The following is an 18,800-nucleotide window of genomic DNA, read 5'->3' as shown; positions in this document are numbered from 1 at the left end:
GAGCCGCGGGGCTGCGGTGAGGGTGGGCTCATGGGCTTGTCTCCAGACGAGGCTTGACCAGCCCTTTTAGTTTCTCCTCCTTTCCCTAATTCTGCCTTGGTCAGACAGGGCTTTGTACCAAAGAAGCCCCAGGCTCTGCAGAAGAATGGGTCACTGACCTCCGCAGAGCAGACAGGACGGAAACCAGACAGGAGTAAATAAAGAAGTTGCTATTCAAGTTAAAACACACTTGTTTGGGGCTGAGCTGCCCCACAGGACCTGAGGTGTGTGGGGCAGCTGGGGGGGACGGGCAGGCACATGGCAGCGCTCTCTTGCTGCTGTCCCGGGCAGGGAACTGCAGTCTGTCACTCAGCCCTGCTGCACTACACACCCCAGCACCACTGCTGGGGCCTCATCCTGCCAGATTCCCAGTCTCAATGTGCCACCTGGGCTGCAATGCACAGCCCTGCTCCCCAAATATGAGGGCAGGACCCCAGTTCTTGGTCCCTTGCCTGTCACGGACAAGAAGACCAAATGCTGCCAGCTCCTTAGGATGTGGCGCAGGGACCTCTTCTGGGCCACTTGTCCTGGAGAGCACATGGACTTGTGCCAGTGGCATGGCACGATGCTGCTTGACACCTTGGACCGGAGTCCCTGGAGTGATGGGTTGGTCAGACGATGTGGCCGCCTTCACTCAACCATCTGGGCCGGTACGTGGCACAGCCCGGTGTGCTCTCGGTCCCCCGCAGGGCACCGGGGATGTCACCCAGCTTGGCGCGAATGACGCCTTGCAGGTCCCGGTCTCCCAGCTCGGTCGCTGCGGCGAGGGCCAGGAGGAAGTAGGCTGCTGCATCCTGTTCATCCTAACCGTAAAGGACAGGGCAGGCATTAGGAAGTGGTTTAATTGAAGGTCACAGGGTACAAGGGAGCTGGAGGAGAGGCTGGTGGTTCCAGGCAGAACCCCATGACGCCTGACTTCATTGAAATGGGTTCTGTATAGCTGCAGCCAAGTGCCAGCACTTCCTTCCAAATTGTCTTTCCCCCTTCAAAACCTGGTTGTGCCAGCATCATGTGCATATACTCTGAAGCTGTGGATAGGATGGAGAGTCACAGGATGCAACTGTCTACACATGTGGCTGCTCTGCCAGCATATGTGATCAACATTCTACCCCTGGCTCTCTGTAAAGACCAGAATTCTCAACACATCATCATGGAAAGGTTTCCTACCTTCAGTTTGTGCAGGGTCAGGTTGCCAAGGTGGCAATAGACCTTGCAGTAGTACAGGGCCTCTCCAGAGCACTGCAGCATGTTGGGACGCAAGGCGAGTGTCTTCAGGTAGCAATCTTCTGCCATCTCGTACATGTGCAGAAAATAGTAGACTGTGGCCAGGCGGTGGAATGCAACCAGCTCTTGCAATTGATCTCCTGGAAAAGAGTTGCTGATAGAGTCAGCCTGCAGTGTGCTCACAATACATCTCCAGCCCGGCACGCTGGGCTGCGTGGGGATGCATTGGCTCAGCCTGGGGGCACGGACATCTTCATAAGGAGACACTGCGTTCAGAGAAAACAGCCATTGGCAGGGTTGCTGGTATCAAGGCTGGACAGATTGCCCGGCAGTATGTCATTCAATCAGGGGATTTCTTGGGTGCTACAAAGGGCTGTTACAAGATTAGTTCCGTCTCAGACGTTTATGCTGGCATTTTGCCCATTCAAACTATTTGTATAATGGGAAGGGATGAGTTTATCAGAAGAGCCAGGGTAGAGAGGAACTGTTCAGTCCTGTGCCTTTGTCAGACTTCCCGTGCCCCGGTGTAGCAACCACCGTCTGCTCAGCCGGTCCCACCACCACCACGGCACAGCAGTCCCCATGGCCGTCCTGCAGCTCCAAAAGGGAAGCGGCCTTAAAAAGATGTTACCACTTAGGACAAGAACAGGTCCATCAGTCTTATGAAAGCAGGCGATCCCCCTTTCACAGGCACACTGTTCTCATCCCAAAAGGCAACCCCATCCTCAGGAGCCTGTAACTCCGGGTATCCTGCGGGTGTGCAGCACTCACCGACCCTGATGCTCAGCCTGGCTGCCAGCGTGGCAAACTCCAGCGCCTTCTCATAGCCCTGCAGCCCGATCTGCAGCTCTGCCAGCTTATTGAATAGCCGTAGCTCTGTCTTCGTGGCCTTTAGTTTCCTGGCCAAGGGCACAGCACCTCCCTGAGGAGAGAGAAGAGTGAGTCCGAGCTGTTCCTGGAGGCATCGGTACAGGTACAGCGCTGCCCACAGAGGGGTGACGGAGCAGCAGGAGATGGACCGAGGGTTTGGCCTGGCAGGCAGATGTTCAGGTTCAAGTTCTAGCCCCTTCTTTCCCCTGAAAATGAGTTTCAAATCCCAGGATGTGGTTCTCAAAACCTGAGCCCCACATCTTTGCCCTTCCTTAGGTGCCTGAAATTCTGACTCCGAGCGTGTCCCCAGGAGCGACCAGCTCACACCTAACCCTGCCAGGACTTGTAAAGTAAGGACCCTGTTCCCACCTCCCAAATAATCTCTGGGGTGAGCTGCAGCCATTGCAAAATATATCTGTGCTCCAGGCTTCCCCCTGCAGCGGTGTTTGCATTCTGGCACACTCAGAACCAGCTCATCCCTCTCCACCCTCTGTCCCTCCAGTCTGGCCATGCGGTGCTGCAGCCAGCCCTGGGGCAAAGCTGCCCATGGCCATCGCCTTGTGAGAACACCAGAACAGAAACGCTGGGAGGGAACAGTACCCTATAAAACTCCACCGCTCGATCCCTGTTTCGGCTGCCACTAAAAAAGGTATCACCTGCTTTTTCATAAAGATCCATGGCCAAGGAGAAGTTCTCGGATTTCAGAGCAGTCTGAATGGCTGCCTAGGAGGAAAAGGAACTGGAGTAAGACTTGGAAAGAGACATTTGCACATAGACATTGGTGTGATTAAATAAAACCAAGTCATCATCAACATGAGCCCAGCACTCCAAACAGCATTGGAGGCAGGTTGGCCAGAAGGTGTGTGGGGCTGTTGTGCTGCATTTGCAAGTGATGTGCGTGACGATGGAGCCAGAAGCCAGATAACCCGTCCCTATGTGGGTCAGTGCAACAAGCTGATCAGCTGGGATATCCAACAGCATCAGAGCTGGGACAGCAGAGCTGTCCTGGCCCTGGTCTGTCACTGGTGTGATGGAGCCAACGTGAAGATTGACGAAAGGAACAGAGAAAGGGCAGAGCCTGCAGGAAGGAGGGCAGGTATGCTGACTTCGGGGAAGAACTGTTATTTGTGCCAAATATGCGCTTGGCCTTGGTGCCACCTTCCAGCCAGAACAGGTTGTTCCTTACCCCGTGACAGTTTGTCATTGCTGGTGACCTCTCCCGGGAAGGGGCCCCTCAGGGACTCAGACATGCCCTGCTGAGATCTGACGTCAACTGACCCTCCTTAATGGAAAGCCACCCCTCCTTTAGCCCCTGCTGAAAACATGAGCCAACCTGATCTAGGGGCAGGCTGGTGTGGCTGATGGGAAAGGCTTCTGCCCTTGTTCCCAACATCATGTGCCTCAGTCACCCAGCCCCACCAGTTCAGAAGTGCTGCTGGGCTAACAGAGTAAAGACCCAAAACATCATCTACACATGTCCAGGCTGGTGCTTTGCTGGATAGTCCAGCCCAGTGCAAACCCCACCAAACCTAACCAGCTTCTGCTCTGCTCACTCTGGGCACATCAAAGAATTTCCCATCTTTTAACAGAAGCTGCTCCCTGAATGAGGGAGACCTAGGATTTTATGAGCTGCTCTCCCTCTTTGCAGCTCAGCTGATAAAATAGTGATAGAGATGGAAAGAAGCCACTAGTATTCTACTCCAAGAAGTCTCCAAGCACTTTCCTGGCACCTTACCCCTTATCTATGTGTAATGGGAACCGGTCACCTGGTACCTCCAGCTTCCTTTGGCACTCCTACAGCACTTTCTTACTCAATAAATTCACTCACTTTCACCCAAGAATTCTCTAAAGCCAGCGTTTGGATGGGAAGATAGGAAATTTAGTGACAGATAATGAATGAGTGTAAGGCAACAGCCCCTCCTTCCAGCAGCAGGTTTACACTGTTCGTAAGAACTTTCTCTTCCAGGTTTGCCATCCCCAAAAGGCTCCTACCAAGCCACAAAGCTGGGATGGGGATGCAGCTAGACAGGGTGAGAATGGGACCACTCCAGCCACCTGCCCATACCTGAAAGTACATCTCCACCAGCTCATCTTCCTGCAGGAGGTAGTAGAGCCTGCCTGCCTGCAGCCAGGCCTCCGCTGCTTTCACACTCTCCTCCAGGTCAATGAAGATCCTTAGACTCTGTTTGGTGCAGTCCAGGGACAGTCTCAAAGCCCTGTGATGGTAAAGAGCCATTGCAGGAAAACTACAGGACACCCCCCAGCAACCAGCTGCAAAGCTCCCACGACACCTCCCCATTGGCGATCCTGTCTTCTCATACAGTTGCCAAAGGTTACAGACAAATGGGCACCACATCTCTGAGTAGCGTGTCCTGGTAAAATCGTCAAAGACTCTACACTTTAGTGCACGTGTGTGTATCATCTGGTAACCTTAGATCAGCCGGGGACTACAGTACTAAGCGCAGCCCCAAGGCAGCCCATTCCCCAAGGGGCTGCTCCCCACCACTGCTGCTTCCAGCTGATAAAGAAGGTTTTGTCCAGGTCACCTGCAAACCCTGTTTTCCCCCCTGCACTCAGCCCCAAAGTCACTCCCAGCTACACAGGGGAGCATAGGCAGGGACACCTTGTTTTCCAGACAGCATCTGTCACCCAAAACCACATCTGCTTATTGCTCGTCCCTCAGTGCAGCCAAAGAGGCATATCCATGGGCACATGTGCAAGACCTTATAGCCCATTTTCAAGCCCCTGGAAGGCTTTAAACCCCCCAAGAGTCCAAAGGGACAAGCAGCAGGGTGAGCCAGTGGGTTGGACGTGCCAGCTGTGGCAAAGGGAGCGCCGGGCAGTGCCCAGGGCATGTTTGCTTGCTTGGTGTCTCGCCTGCTGGCAGCTGGGCTCCAGCTGTCCTTCGTGTCCAGGGAATGGGGTGCGTTGTGGTCTTAAATAGCACTGTTCACATGACAGGCGTCTGCTTCCTAAATACCTTCCCTCTGAACTCACTGTGACCTAGCATGGGAAGGTTAAGGTCTCAGTTAATGACAGCCACTCCCAATTTGTCCTTCTGGGACACGGGCTCTAGCTCTCCACTATTTAACACATTTGCTTTCAAAAACTGAAAAAGATCTGTGGTCTGTCCAGGTCTCTTCCTTTCCCCTCCTGCCTAAACTAATCAGACACTTGTGTGTGTCAAGCGGGAGACTGAAAGGTGAGCTGATACAGGGTCTTAAGTACCTCCCTGGGGAAAATATTCCAGCAGAGATAGGAAGGGCAGACTCAGCAGCTGGAGGCTGAAGCCAGAGTTATTCAAATAAGAGATAAGGAACCTATTTTTACTGGTGAATGGTGATTAATCACTGCAATAAGCCTCCAAAGGAAGTAACAAATTCCCTGTCATTGGGTCCCCTCCAATTAAGGCTGAATGTCCCTCTGGAAAACTGTATTGGGCCAGACCCCAGTTCTGTCCCAACTAACAGCCCAGGGTTTGCACAGCTGTCACGGTGCTCTGGTTGACATTGAACTGCTCCCCTTCGCACCACGAAGCTCGTCAATCTCAGCATTAACCAGCAGCCCGCCTGTGGGGCAGCTAGAGCTGCTGTCTCTCTAGGGGCACCCCAGGAAAACCCCTGCTCTTGCTCTGGGTGGGAAGGGACCCCACTCTAACAGCATCTAACAGCCACAGACAGGACTTACTCAGATGTGCCCAAAGCCTGGTAGAGCTGGCTGAGGGTCTGCCGAACATTGCCCTCCAGCTCCCTGTCCTGCAGCTGTTGTGTCAAAGATACCCAGTGCTCGTGGTAGGTAATGCAGGCCTGGAGATCGGGGGACACTTTGCTGTAGAAGTGGCAGAGAGACTCAGTGATGTGAAGCTGACCTGCATGGTACAGGGAAGGGAAAAAGGACAGGTCAGGGGATGGCGTTAGGGACCCAACAGGGTGCTGCTCAGAGGTGAACGCTGCCCTCGCAAAGCTGTACTCACTCCTCATGTTATGCCACTTCAGGGCAAAAACCAATGCCAGTTCATAACAGAGTTTGCCATCTTCCATCCTCTGCCTGTTCACCATGGCCTGTGCTAGCCACAGCAGCACCTGCACCAACTCCATCTCCAGGTCTTCGCTTCCCTGGAGCTCAGCGTAGAGCTGAGCCGACTGGAGCAGGTAGAGCTCAGACAGCTGGTTTGCCCCATGCGAGAGGCTCAGCTGCCCCAGGTTAGCCAGGGCAATAGCCTGGTTCCTCTTGTTCCCGGTCTCCTTGGCTTTGTGCAGGGCCAGGAGGTAGTTCTCTGCAGCCTGTTGCACCTGCCCTTCTGCTCGGAGGGCAATGCCCAGGAGGTTGTGCACGGCTCCACCCTGGGTCACGCCGTCTGTCCTGTGCAGAGAGCGCAAGAGCTGCCACATGATGTCTGCAGCCAGGCCCGGCTGCCTGTGCAGGAGATACATCCACCCCAAAGACAGGGAAGACGCAAAAGCCTCCTCCTCGCCCATGAGTCTGCTGAGGGTTACGGCTGTGGCTGCGTAACAAACCGCCCCGTCCAACACTCCATGCTGGAGGTACATCCTGGACAAGATGGCACACAGTGTCCTCTGGATGGGCACGGCTCTCCTCTCACAGGAGAAATGCAGTGCTTGCTTGAGGTAGAAACAAGCCAGTGCTGGGATGCTGCTCCTCTCCAGTTGGTTTCCCAAGAGCTTGGAAGCATTTTGAAGGATGAAGCCAGCTCTCCAAATGGGCGTTGGTGCCCCCTTGATGCCGCTGGGAACAAACAACCTGGCAGAGGCCAGTGCGATATTTGGCAAGTACTTCTTGTCATACAGGTAGCTCAAGATGGGGGTGGCATCCAGCGGCACAGAACTAGCGCCCGGGCTGAGTAAAGTGGTGCTGAGACATTGAAGATGCTCGGTAAAGGGCAGCACTTCATCATTTTTGCCCAGTTGTAGGAAGAGCTTGACAATAAGGAAGCAGACCCGTGCCTCCAAGGGCACATTACCCACAGCAATGGCTTCCCTCAGGACGTACATCATGACTTCCAGCTCGTTCTCAGAGCTGAAGGAGTGGCCGGGCAAGCAGACAAGCAAGGCCACTGTTTTTCCCAGCAGAGAGGAGAATTTGTGTTTCATGTTCTGTTTCAAGTAGATGGAGGCCAGGTTCACGTGCAGTGCAGCCAGCAGGGGCAGGTCCCCAAAACCCCTGTCCAGGGTGCTCATGGCTTCCTCAAAGTAGACTCGGGCCTGGGATAACTTTACCTTTTTGATGCAGAGCTTACCCAAGAGGAAACAGAGCCTGACATGAGCCCAAACTGAATGAGTCCTCTTGGCCCAGTTCCTGGATGTCTCAAGGTACAAGACCAGTTCATCCTCGTCAGAGAAACCATAAAAAGTGGAATTGAGAAAGGAAAAACTGAGATCATAGAGGCTTTGAAAACTGGGCACATAACTGTCTTGGTTAAGGAAGGTCAATATGGGGTCAAAGACATCAGCATCTTCCATGTGTCCAGCATTCAGGTCAATAAAGAACTTGGGATCATCAAAATCATCCAGCTTCTCCAGGAGAAAATCTTCCAACATAGGAGGGACGGATTCACTCCCTGGGCTAGACAGCTCGGAGGTGCTGGTCGTAACCACATCATTTATTTCCTCCCAAGACTGGAGCAGCTGGATATCTTTACAGCCATGGAGAACAGCCCCTAGAAAGGACAGGAAAACCATAGTGGAATGTTTTGTCATTTCAAAATTCACCCTCAGAAGTCATCATAAAAGCATCCCATTCTGTCCCCTCCACGTACTCACCTGATGGCACCTTTGGGAGCATGGCTGTGGGTTCAAAACCATCTACACAAAGAGACAAATAGAAAACAAAAAGCCCAAAGCCATGGTCATTGTTAATGTGCAGACACAGTGCTCAAACCTTATTGAGATCTGCTGCTGCTCTGTTAAAGCTCAGACCTGATGTGGGAGACCAGAATCACTTCTGGCTGCAGGCACCACATGCAGCTGCAGTTTCTACCCCTCTGTCTGCTGGTGCTTGGCTCCATCTTAGACCACGAAGAACAGCTTTGAGTTGGTGGTGAGGTGAGCAGGAGTATAGTTACTTGGGAACAAGCAGGTCTTATTTTTCACAAGTGGATTTTACCGTATCTGCCTCTTTTAAGAGCCTTTTTGTGCATATTCAGAGGTTTCAGATATGCAAATATATCTGACAGGCTGTACCCTGGGCTCACTGCACCTGAACGGGCTCATCTGGGCAGTTTCCTGAACCCCAGGAGATCGCAGGCTCAGGCCTGCATGGCCACATTGTGTTTCTGGGTAGTGAGAAAGCAAGAAACTGAGATAACTAGCTGTGGACCAAAACCACACAGCAAGAATAGAGAACCTCAAAAGTGCACTCAGGAATCCTGCCCTCCTGGCTCCTGCTGTGGGCATGGAGATGATGTCACCTGCCACTTTAGCTGTGTATCCCACTCCATATACACCCAAAGGTCAGACAGCAGCAGGGGACCTGCTGTAGGCAGGGACCTACAGCCATGAGCAGTCAAGAGCAGCATTTGCCAGGGTGAACCACAGCTGAGGAGCTGCTCTGGAAGCAGAGAAGACCCCTGCAAAATGCAGTGTGGCATGGTCCATCCCTTGAGGGTATCTACAGCCTTCACAACCAGGCTGAGCAGAGGGCACGGAGGTCGTGTCCCCCGCAAAGCCCTGAGCATGGAGCTCTTTAGACACCATGCAGCATTGCTGCCTGTGGGGAGCCATGGGGCTGGGCACATCAGGAGCAGGGAAGCTCACCCAGGCGGTACACAGAGGTGATGTCAGTGCGTGCCAGGTCACCGAGGAGGGTAGTGACGTGCTGCTCGCCACCATTGCAGGGGATGCGCAGGAGTGGGGCCTTTTCTTCTTCGCTCAGAAACACTGAGCCCTTTCCCCTAGGTTGAGACAGACATCATGGGAAACAGTCAGTGTGTCCCCATCCCCTGACACTACAGCTGTCCCGTGGGATGGCTTTTCCCATCCTTCCTCTTTCTCCCAGTAGAAAAGTTCTGCAGATGAATACAAGAGTCCGGACACCTTTCCCATTAGGGCTCTCAAATCCAGCCTCTCCAGGGAGGGTGCCAGAGGAAGGGACCTAATGGTCATTTTTGTCTCCAGAAGCCCTCTTTGAGGCCAGGGACTCATCTGATCTCCTCTCTGTTCTCTGTAGTGTCAGAGAAAAGTGCCTAAGGCTTACCTTGAGTGGGCCTAACCCAGAAAAGCCCAACAGACCTTGCAATAGGTTAAGACCTCATCCCCCCACACACACTCTTGGAGGAGAAGCCTCAGCAGTGATCACTCTCCACAGCCTTGCCAGGCTCACAGCCCTTCAGACAAAGCTACAAAGTCAAGAACATTTCCAGGTGAAACTCTGAAGCCAGGTTGTCTGGTACACAGATGTCCTGGGCTGCCTTAACACAAAGCCAGGTCTAGCCCAGGGCCAGATCTGCTACTCTCCAGCAATCACCAGTGGCAAGTGGAATATGATTGCTTCATCTGGGCAGAGATTCCTGCAGCCTGTTGGCAGCAGAGCCTGGCCAGTGCTTCTGGATAGACCCCAAATGGATCCTCTATGAAGGCCTTGCAAAGCAAATTACTTGCTCTGGACTCTCACGTAGTCTTGAGTTGATACTTGGAGTATTCCTTTCCTTCTGAGTTTAAATTAATCTAGATAGTAGCATTAAACTTACAGAGGTTCACAAGCCTTGGGATTTATGTATTGGGTAGAGACAAAGCCGATGGTCCCACTGCTGAGGGATTTGCCCACAAACCACGGGAGTCCTGGAATGAGGAAGCCGATGACTTCTATGCTGTCCCCTTTGGAGAAACTCAGTTCATCCCATGCTGCTCCTCTGTGGTCCTCTGTGGCTGTGCATCTGCCTTTGACTGGGAAACCAAGGCAAACAAGGGCACTTCAGTGTGAGGCCACTGTTAAAGCTTCCTCGCTGGAAAGACTTGGTCAAGGAGGGACCATGATTTCAGCTTGAGAAGGCTGCCTCTCTGTCCCCTAAAACTTATTGTGCTCTTGGACTGCAGCTTCTTCTTGAGAAGAGGATTATAATGAAATACACAAGAGGCTGGGATAAACGCCATGCAGCCAAAGACTGAAACCTCTGAGACCTGCAGTATGGAAGGTGGCTGGGAACATGGGGCTTCACAGAGGCTGTGCTGTCTCAGCTCTCTGCCAGGAGTGAAATCTTTAACGGCACAAATGTCCGTCACACTACACACCAAATTCACACCTGCAGTGACCTCCCGTGGCCAGCAAGCTCTGAACAGTGCCCATGTTCGGGTGGGAATGGCCTGGGGCTAATTGGTGAATGGGGGGCACAATGAAGCCTAATTATTTAAAACTTCAGTCCTGAAAGAATTAAAGGAGAGATAAAATTGCAGCAGAATAGAAAAACCTAGTGGCAGAGGGATGCCACCAGCAGCCTTCTGTACCCTGTGTTCTTCAGATCACCCTTTTAAGAACATGCAATTTTCAAGCTCTGCGTTCCCTTAGAGCACCTTGCATTGGAGTGCTATTGTCAGAGCAAGAGATAGACCCTTTGCATTTGTGGCCAAACCCAGGTTTGCAAGGGCTGTGCCCTTCCCTGGGAAGGGCTGCTGCATTACACAGGTATCACTCACCAACTGGCTGAGATGTTGTCCCACTGATCTCCTGGGAGATGCCAAAACTCACAGTATAATTCTTCAGGAACCACCTGCAAGGCAAAGGGGAACCACACTGGTCCTTTCTGAGCAGATCTGTCCTCAGGCCACCACCAGAGATGGCCTCACATGAGCAGGACAGATGTTCTGCCCCCCCGGAGTGCCAGAGCTGCTATGGGGCCCCACTTGGACTGCTATTGCCTAAGTCTTGGGCTATGTTTTTTCTCCCAGGTATTCACCTGTAAATCACAAATAATCTCCTGTATGACCTAAATCAATATCATACAAGAATGATAACTGAAGCATATCCTTGCTCTGTCCCATTAACAGGACCTGAATTGGTTCCAGTGGTTGTCTTTATGCATAATGTATATCCTCACAACATTGTGTAACTCTTTCCCATTGCCAGAGGCAGGCGGAGTGTCTCACCCCAGGCTTGGTGCTAGCTCATACATCAGGATCCGGAAAGGATCTTGGCTTGATCACTAGTAATTGGCCAGTCTACTTACTGGTAAAATGGCTGAGTTATTGGCTCCAGAGCTGACAGAGGTACCAGACCTCGTTGACCTGTCAGTAAGGACATCCCTTCCCACTTGGACTCCTCTCCAATGCTCTTCACATGGATCAGCGTGTTCTCGCAGAGCTGCAGACCTTCCTCTCCCTCCTGCTCTGGCTGCCAGGCACTCGGCACTGCTCTGGAAAAAAAGTTACCTGCAGATAGAAGGAGTCATGGCCAGGTCAATGGCATCAGTGCAAGACATCGCTACAACACAGCCCTGCTGAGATGCTTTAGAGAAGTCCCTCCTCACCTTCCTGGAGGAGCAGACCCATATATATGGCAGCCAGGCGATCTTCATCCACAGTAACTCTGACCTCTGTGTCCTCCATCAGAGTACAGTTTAGCCAGTACTCCTGGTCAAAGAGAAGCTGCTCCAAACAGCTGCCCACATACCCTAAGAAAGCAAGAGAGAAAGCAGCGCTAGCACCTCTCTTGACTGTGCGGGGTGACATGCTCTTCAGATGTCTCCCAGTCTGCCATCTGTAACCATGCTGTGAGGCAACAGCCTCTAATTCGGTCTCCATCCCCAAAATGCAACAGAGGCATCACCCAAAAGGCATCCTTCCTGGGTCTCTCTGATGCAGACAGTGGTTTCATAGATCTGCAGATGGACACCAAGGATTTCTAACTCATATTCTTTATCTGTCTACCCTGTTACGTCACTGGGTTTTGGGTGTCAAATAATTCTTTCTCCAAAGCCACTTATCGCACTGTTCAGATCTCCCATAGCTTGAAAACATTACCTAAAGTCAAATACGTGGAAAACTTCCAGACTTCTTCTAGGGTTTTGAAGGTGAGGATGAACCGATCCTCCTGTGCTTGCATACAGACCAGCCTGGCTGACAGCTCCTACGCTTGGAAGACAAAGCGAGATTAAGTGACGGTCCTGGGACTCTGAGAGGGGGTATCCTTTTCAGCATGGGAGTAATATTAGACCCTGGAATGAGACTAGGCACTCATCCACGAGCATAGTTGAGACCGAAGGTGTGTGAGTGGGTTGCCTGGGGTTAACAGGAGGGTGGTTCAGCCACCTGAGTCCTTCAGCCAGGAGGGATGGAGCACCTGCCGTGACAGCTCCCCATGGTGCAGCAAAGGGAGGGCAAAGAAGCTCCACCTCCTCCTACAAATCTTTTCCCCTGTAGCGCACAACAGGACCACCGTGCTTTTGAAACCCAGACACCTGAACCATACCAGCCATGTTAATGTTCAGTCAGGACAGGTACATCTTCCAAACTGCAGCTCTGAGGCCACAAGCAGCGGCTGTGCCTCGAGGGAGCGGCTTTCCTTTCGCTGTTGCTGGCGCTGGTCTGTCTGCACTGTTCCACATCTTCTGGGAAGTTCTGCAGGGAGCCCTGAGGAGCCAGGGCCTTAGAAACCAGCAGGGAAGGAGAGTTCGGTCCAAGAAACGTCTCTACACCTATGACGGTTTTTCTATGTGAAGGCAAATATTCTGAGAACCCCTGTGCGTGTCCAAAGATGCCACCTCCACTGGGAACCTGGTTCTGGTGTACAGCTTTGGTGATCCCAGCCCTGTGAAACGCCAGCTATTTAGACTCACCCCTGGGCTCTCTGTGTGATCCCTCAGGCAGCTCAGAGACTCCGGTATGAGGGTTCTGACACGAGGCTCAACTTTGTATCTGCCTCTTACCAGTTCATTTCCCCCATCATTCTGGTCTCCCTGTGTGCAGGAGCACACCCTGCAGCAGCATCCTTGGAGAAGCTTCTCTTTCTTGGCTGGTTTGATGTCCTATCACACACCCCATCATGTCAGGAGCCTCCCAGTACACGCTCTGCCCTACCAGGCTGGGGCTCCTACCTTGAATAGGGCACAAACGTCTCTGTCATCACTCTCCAGGGCCCACAGCTTCTTTCTGGCTGCTTCCTGGAGCTGGGAATTGAGGCACCGGGAGGAGCGGCTCTCAACGGAGAAGAAGAGTGAAATCTCTTGAAAAGGAAATGTGAAGGGTTAAGAGGGAGAAGGAGCTCCACACCATACAGCACTGCCTCCACCGCACCACCTCCCTGCAGCCAGCCCCACCAGTGCCTCCAGCCCTCGCCCGGTTGTGATGCTCAAACAACACAAACGCAGTCTGTCATCCTGCCCCAGAGCCAAGATGAGAAACTCAAGCGATGACAGGAGCTCGGTTAGCTGCAGTGCCAGATCTTGCTACATTCAACTACTGGAAACCCGGGTGATGCCCAAGGCAGCATCCTACCTGGTGGAAACCCCTCCTCGACAGCCAGCAGCACCGAGGGGGTGTCCGGTGGACTTTCTGCTGCCTTGGTAGCGGGGTCGCTTGGCTCCGATGCACCAACCTTACCTAGCAAGGAGGGGGGACACAGAAGAGCTGCTGTCAAATTTTGTGGCAAAGGTCTATGAAGTTGTCCCTAACCATGTCTCCTGAAAGCAAAGCCCATGGTTGCACTGCAGATCTGGCTGGGGACTGTGCGAATCTAGTATCACTCTACAATCATACTCAAGGGTGGAGGCAAGATCCACGGGACCGGTGTGTCCTAACTACCCGGTCCTCTTGATGACTGGCTTCTTTCCAGTGCTGGAGTGGCTTTGAAGTGAGGGGACTTTTCCTCCTTGCTCTTGGGACAGATCGTTGCTGAGCAGATCTGGTAGAAGCATGACCCCATGGCACAGAGGGTGTTTTTGGAGGAGACCTCAGAGCAGGAGCACTTCCCCAGCACGAGAGAGCCAAGGACTTGCAAAACTCTTTGCTCATCAGTTTGACAGTCAAAATGAGATTTTCTCCCCTGCCTGCTCTGGTCGGTATCTGAAATCCAAGCTGCATTCTCTATGCTTCACACATTGTCAACTATTGCTATAAAGGATTCGAGAACTGAAACTTCAGCTGGTAATTATGTTAATGAAAGCTGAGGCTCATAAAAACCCAGCTTGCTCTTCCACAGCTGTATTGGCTGTGGAGGGATAACAAGATTAAAACCCAGTTTTTATCAGTGATTAGATTGGATTTGTAAGACAAACATGTACCCAGAGATCTGGAGCTGGAACATGCAGCAGCTTTTCTAAGTCACTTCTGTGACCATAACTATACTCTACAGTTCTTTTTATTGAGCCAGCTTTGCTAGTCAGTAAAATAAACTGTTATTTGCACTCAGAATTATAATCCTTAGTTATAGTTAGCAGTGGAAAAGAATGGCCCAAGGCTGAACACATAAAGTATGAGCTTTTCTTTGAAACAAAAGGCTCTACATTTCAACAGCTGATTTGAACACACTTAACACAGGACTTCATCCAGCACACATGGCAGAAAGTGAGACAGGGAAGCAAAACGAGCCAGAGCCAGAGTTAAACCCAAACTGGCTCCTGCCTGGGCTGGGCTTGCCTGCCGCTTGCTTCACTCCTCCCTCCCCTCCTCTCCTCCCTGCCTTCCGGCAGACCCGGGGGGGCTCTGCTGGGTTTGGCAGGGCCTGGTGGGCAGGGGCTGATTCCCCTTCCCCGGGGACAGGTACCTGATGCCATGCTCTTCTCCCAACACCATCTTCCCTGGCACTCGGCTGCAGCGTGATGCAGGTCCCAGCGCGGCAGGAGCACAGGCGAGCAGGGGCAGCAGGAGTCACACTCTTCGCCTGGGGAAGACAGGTGGTGGGGAGAGGCGTTCAGATCCCCTGCAGGATGCTCCCTGCCTGAGAGGTCTCCATTTGATGTGCCAAAGGAGGTGGCAGGTCGGACACTGCTCCTGTTGTCTCTGCTAGCGGCATGGCAAAGCATGCCAGTGGGTCTCGAGCCAGGCAGGGGCCAGGGCTCGCTTGGGTGAGAGGAAAAATGGGTTTACTCCCTACTGCATTAACCGATTCAGTGTTTATTTTTGTTTGGGCCAGGCTCAGAAAGGGAACTGAAAGTATTTTCAAGAGACCAATTGGAATTGCTGGTGGGGAGTCGTTCCCGGTCATGCCAGTGACTCATTTACCTCCCCGGTGCGTTTTGTAACAGTGGTCAGGAAACAGCCCCAGCCCGGAGCCGAGCGCAGGTCCCAGTGCCCAGGGCTGCGGTCCCAACAGCCGGGGCTCAAGTGCTCCTGGCACCCGCTGGCACTGGCTCTCCCGGGGGACACGTGGCCACAGCTCCTGGCCCTGAGCCACCTCCCTCCTCCAGCCCGTTAGCACAGCCCCGTTAGCTCATTCCTGCACACCAGGACGGGAATCGCGTGTCGGGGGCTGTCAGCACCCCAAGGGCTCTGCAAGCCTTGCAATGCTTGGGGTGCTCCTGGGCAACAGTGGCAGCAGGACAGGGGTGGCAAAGTGGGCACTGAAAAACCAACAGCATGGGAATAAAACAATCCCCTAAGTTACCCTCTCCCCTCCCTGGCCAAAATGTTCTGCCTCATCCCCCACACACCCAAATCTAGCGATGCAGCAAGCACCTATTAAGAGGAGGGGACAGCAGTGGCCGCCTTGGGAAATGCAGGTAAGCCACCAAAGTGAGCCAGTGCTCAGCGTCAGCCTCCCCAGCAGCCCCAGCAGCGGGGTGAGCTCTGCAGCCTCAGCTCTCACAGCCCCGCTCGGACAGGGCAGGGCTGTGGCATTCCCACGGGCAGCTTACCTGTGCACCCCAGGGACAGGTCCTGGCGCCAGGGGGTCCCCAGGCAGCAGCCCATGTGTCCAGCGACACCGCCAGCCCTGAGCTGGCAGGTGCTGCGGGGCGAGCGGCTGCTCGCTGCCCGGCCGGCACCGCGGCTCGGCCCCAGCATCAATGCACAATGCGCCTTTTGACCGGCACCGGCTGCCGGCGAGGCGGGGGCGATGGGCACAGAGTCAGGGAATGGTTTGGGATAGAATCATAGAATCATAGCACCATTTAGGCTAGAAGAGACCTTTAAAATCATCAAGTCCAACCAGAAACCTCACACTGCCAAGTCTACCACTAAACCATGTCCCAAAGTGTCATAGTTATGTGTCTTTTAAATACCTCCAGGGATGGTCACTCCACCACTTCCCTGGGCAGCCTGTTCCTATGCTTGACAGCCCTTTCCATGAAGAAATTTTTCCTTTTCTGAGAACTGAAAACTCTTTAATTTCATTATCACTTTGCCCAAGGTGTTCTCCAACCATCATATCACCCACAAGTCCTCCTCTGTTCACAAACAACAGGTCCAGTGGGCACCTTCCCTGGTTGGCTCACTGGTCAGCTGTCTCAGGAATTTGTCTTCCACACAATCCAGGAAACCCCAAGACCATTTCCTCTGTATTGTATTTCCAGCAGAAATCTGGTAAATTAAAGTCTCCCAAGAGACCTTAAAAGACCTTTTTCCAACTCCCCTGCCACGGACAGGAACACCTTCCACTAGACCAGGTTGCTTAAAGCCCCATCCAACGTGACCTTGAACCCTTCCATGGATGGGGCATCCACAGCTTCTCTGGGTAACCTGTTCCAGTGTCTCACCACTGTCAAAGTAAAGAATTTCTTCCTAATGTCTAATCTAAATCTACACTCTTTCAGTTTAAAACCATTGCCTCTTGTCCTGTCACTACAGGCCCTACTAAAAAGCCTCTCTCCGTCCTTCTCATAAGCCCCTTTAGGTAATGGAAGGCTGAAATAAGGTCTCCCTGGAATCTTCTCCGCTTTTCTTCCTAGGAGAGGGTTTCCAGCCCTGCAATCATTTTCATGGCCCTCCTCTGGATCCTCTCTAACAGATCCATGTATTTCTTGTGCTGGGGGTCGCAGAGCTGGGCACAGAGCTCCTGATGCTCTCATCCCCCCTGTGCCGGCCCCGCCATTGCCCTGGCTCCGCTCTCGCCCTTGCCTTTGGGAGCGTGTCGCCCAGCCCACGTGGCACATTCCTCTCATTCCTCCTGCCCGCCGCGGCATGGGGAGCCCTGTGGTCAGACGAGCCTGCCTGAGCTTCCAGCTGGCCCCTTCAGTGCTGATCTCCTCACACCTCCAAAGGAAACTCTGTTCCTGACACTGTGGCAGGCACCTGCCCCACCTGCGGGGACACCCATCAGCATCCTCCAGCCAAGGCTGTCTGTGCAGCTGTTCCTGGGCCACCTTCCTGCCCAGCCGAGCCGGCGCTCTCCCTGTTTCACAGCGATGGCAGCTGGCAGCACTGCCCACTCCACACCAACCTCAGCGGAGCGGAGCTATGTCCAGGCAAGCCACAGACAAGTTTTCTGCAAGCACAGAAGCCGTGTGCTCCTGCGGGGCTTGTAGGGTCCATCTCACCTCTGAGATCTGAACTATCTGAACCACAGATGCCAACAGCAGGAGAGATTGATTCAGCTGCTGCGTGGGATCCCTTGGGCTGCCCAGGACTGAGTCTCATTCCCTCTTCGCTCACATGCTCTGACCTTCCCCAGCCTCCAGGACCAGGACTCAGGACCAGCTGTGTGGTCTCACTGAGCTACAGATGGCAGATGTCCGCAGAGCATCTCTGGGGAAGAGCAACACAGCCCCTGCAAAATAAAACCCAAAAGGTCTAGGGAGAGAAGTCACAGATAGGGAAGTCTTTTCAGGGATGGGTCTTTACTTCGGCACCCTGCCAATGCCACTGTCACAACAGCAGTGACCTGTTTGCTGTGGTGTGCTCAGGAGCATTGCTGGCTCTCCCAGGCAGCCAGGCTGCATCCCAATGCACGGCAGGGCCTTGAGCTTCTCCAGAGTGGTGAGTAATTACTCCAGTGAGTAATTTCTCACCAGACAAATTCATGGAGCTGGCTAGGAAACTTCTAACGAAAGCAGTCAAACCAAAAGGCTCTGCAGGGAAGGTTGCACTGAGCGACGCCTCTATGCAGTCCTGGCCAGGCACCAGCCTGCCAGCCAAGAAGGCTGAAAGAGTGGGGATTTCTAGTCCTCATCAGGAGAAACCAGATGCTGAAATGTTGAGGTCACTTCAGCCCCAGACACTGGGGTGCAAAGCACTGCAGCTCTCTCCTGGCGTGCTGAAGTCAAGCTGATGTTTCCCGCGCCAAGCTGTGCAGCTGCGGGACCTGCAGGAAGGTGAGCTGGGACAGGCCAGCGCTGCCCCCCCTGTGGCAAGGACACTGTCTGTTCCTGTTGCACATCGGCCCTGGAAAGCTCCACATTTAGAAAACTCCTTCAGTCAACCTCAGGATGCTCTGAAGGTGCAGGAATGGGAGGGGGAGTTCAGATCCAGACACGGGTTCCTGTCAGCCTGCGCTCCAAGCACACAACCTGAGTTTCGGTGATGGAGTCAGGCACATCTGTGCATGAAAGATGGTGCTGGTTTGGGCCCATGCTGTCAAAGTCGTCAGCACTCAAACAGGGCAGGTGTTTTCTGACAAAGATTTTTGCTTCACTCAGAATGCTGTTGGTTTTAGCAATACCTGCTCACCAATTAGCATCAAATTCTTCTACCCATATTATATTTTTTAAATCAACTGGATGGTATGTTTCATTTTCTAAACAAAAATGTCCTTCTCAGTAGTTTTGAAATTTCTCTTTTAAGTTT

General features: G+C 53.0%; 1 protein-coding gene across 1 annotated transcript; it reads right to left on the bottom strand.

Moving 5' to 3' along the window:
- Positions 1–650: 650 nt before the first annotated feature.
- Positions 651–16,082, bottom strand: SH3TC2 (SH3 domain and tetratricopeptide repeats 2; the record flags this gene model as incomplete). Its single annotated transcript, XM_080353305.1, has 18 exons — positions 651–842; positions 1,207–1,403; positions 2,035–2,185; positions 2,734–2,856; positions 4,199–4,349; positions 5,821–6,001; positions 6,107–7,810; positions 7,914–7,955; positions 8,907–9,043; positions 9,839–10,034; positions 10,782–10,855; positions 11,312–11,513; positions 11,612–11,755; positions 12,105–12,210; positions 13,178–13,305; positions 13,578–13,682; positions 14,845–14,961; positions 15,935–16,082. The coding sequence occupies 18 exons, from the start codon at positions 16,080–16,082 to the stop codon at positions 651–653; spliced, it is 4,098 nt and encodes a 1,365-aa protein (XP_080209431.1).
- Between the last annotated feature and the right edge of the window lie 2,718 nt (positions 16,083–18,800).

The sequence above is a fragment of the Nesoenas mayeri genome, assembly GCF_963082525.1.
Source record: "Nesoenas mayeri genome assembly, chromosome: 14".
Classification (NCBI taxonomy): domain Eukaryota; kingdom Metazoa; phylum Chordata; class Aves; order Columbiformes; family Columbidae; genus Nesoenas; species Nesoenas mayeri.
The sequence above is the reverse complement of the archived record's forward strand: the minus strand, read 5'-3'. Positions and strand labels throughout refer to the sequence as shown.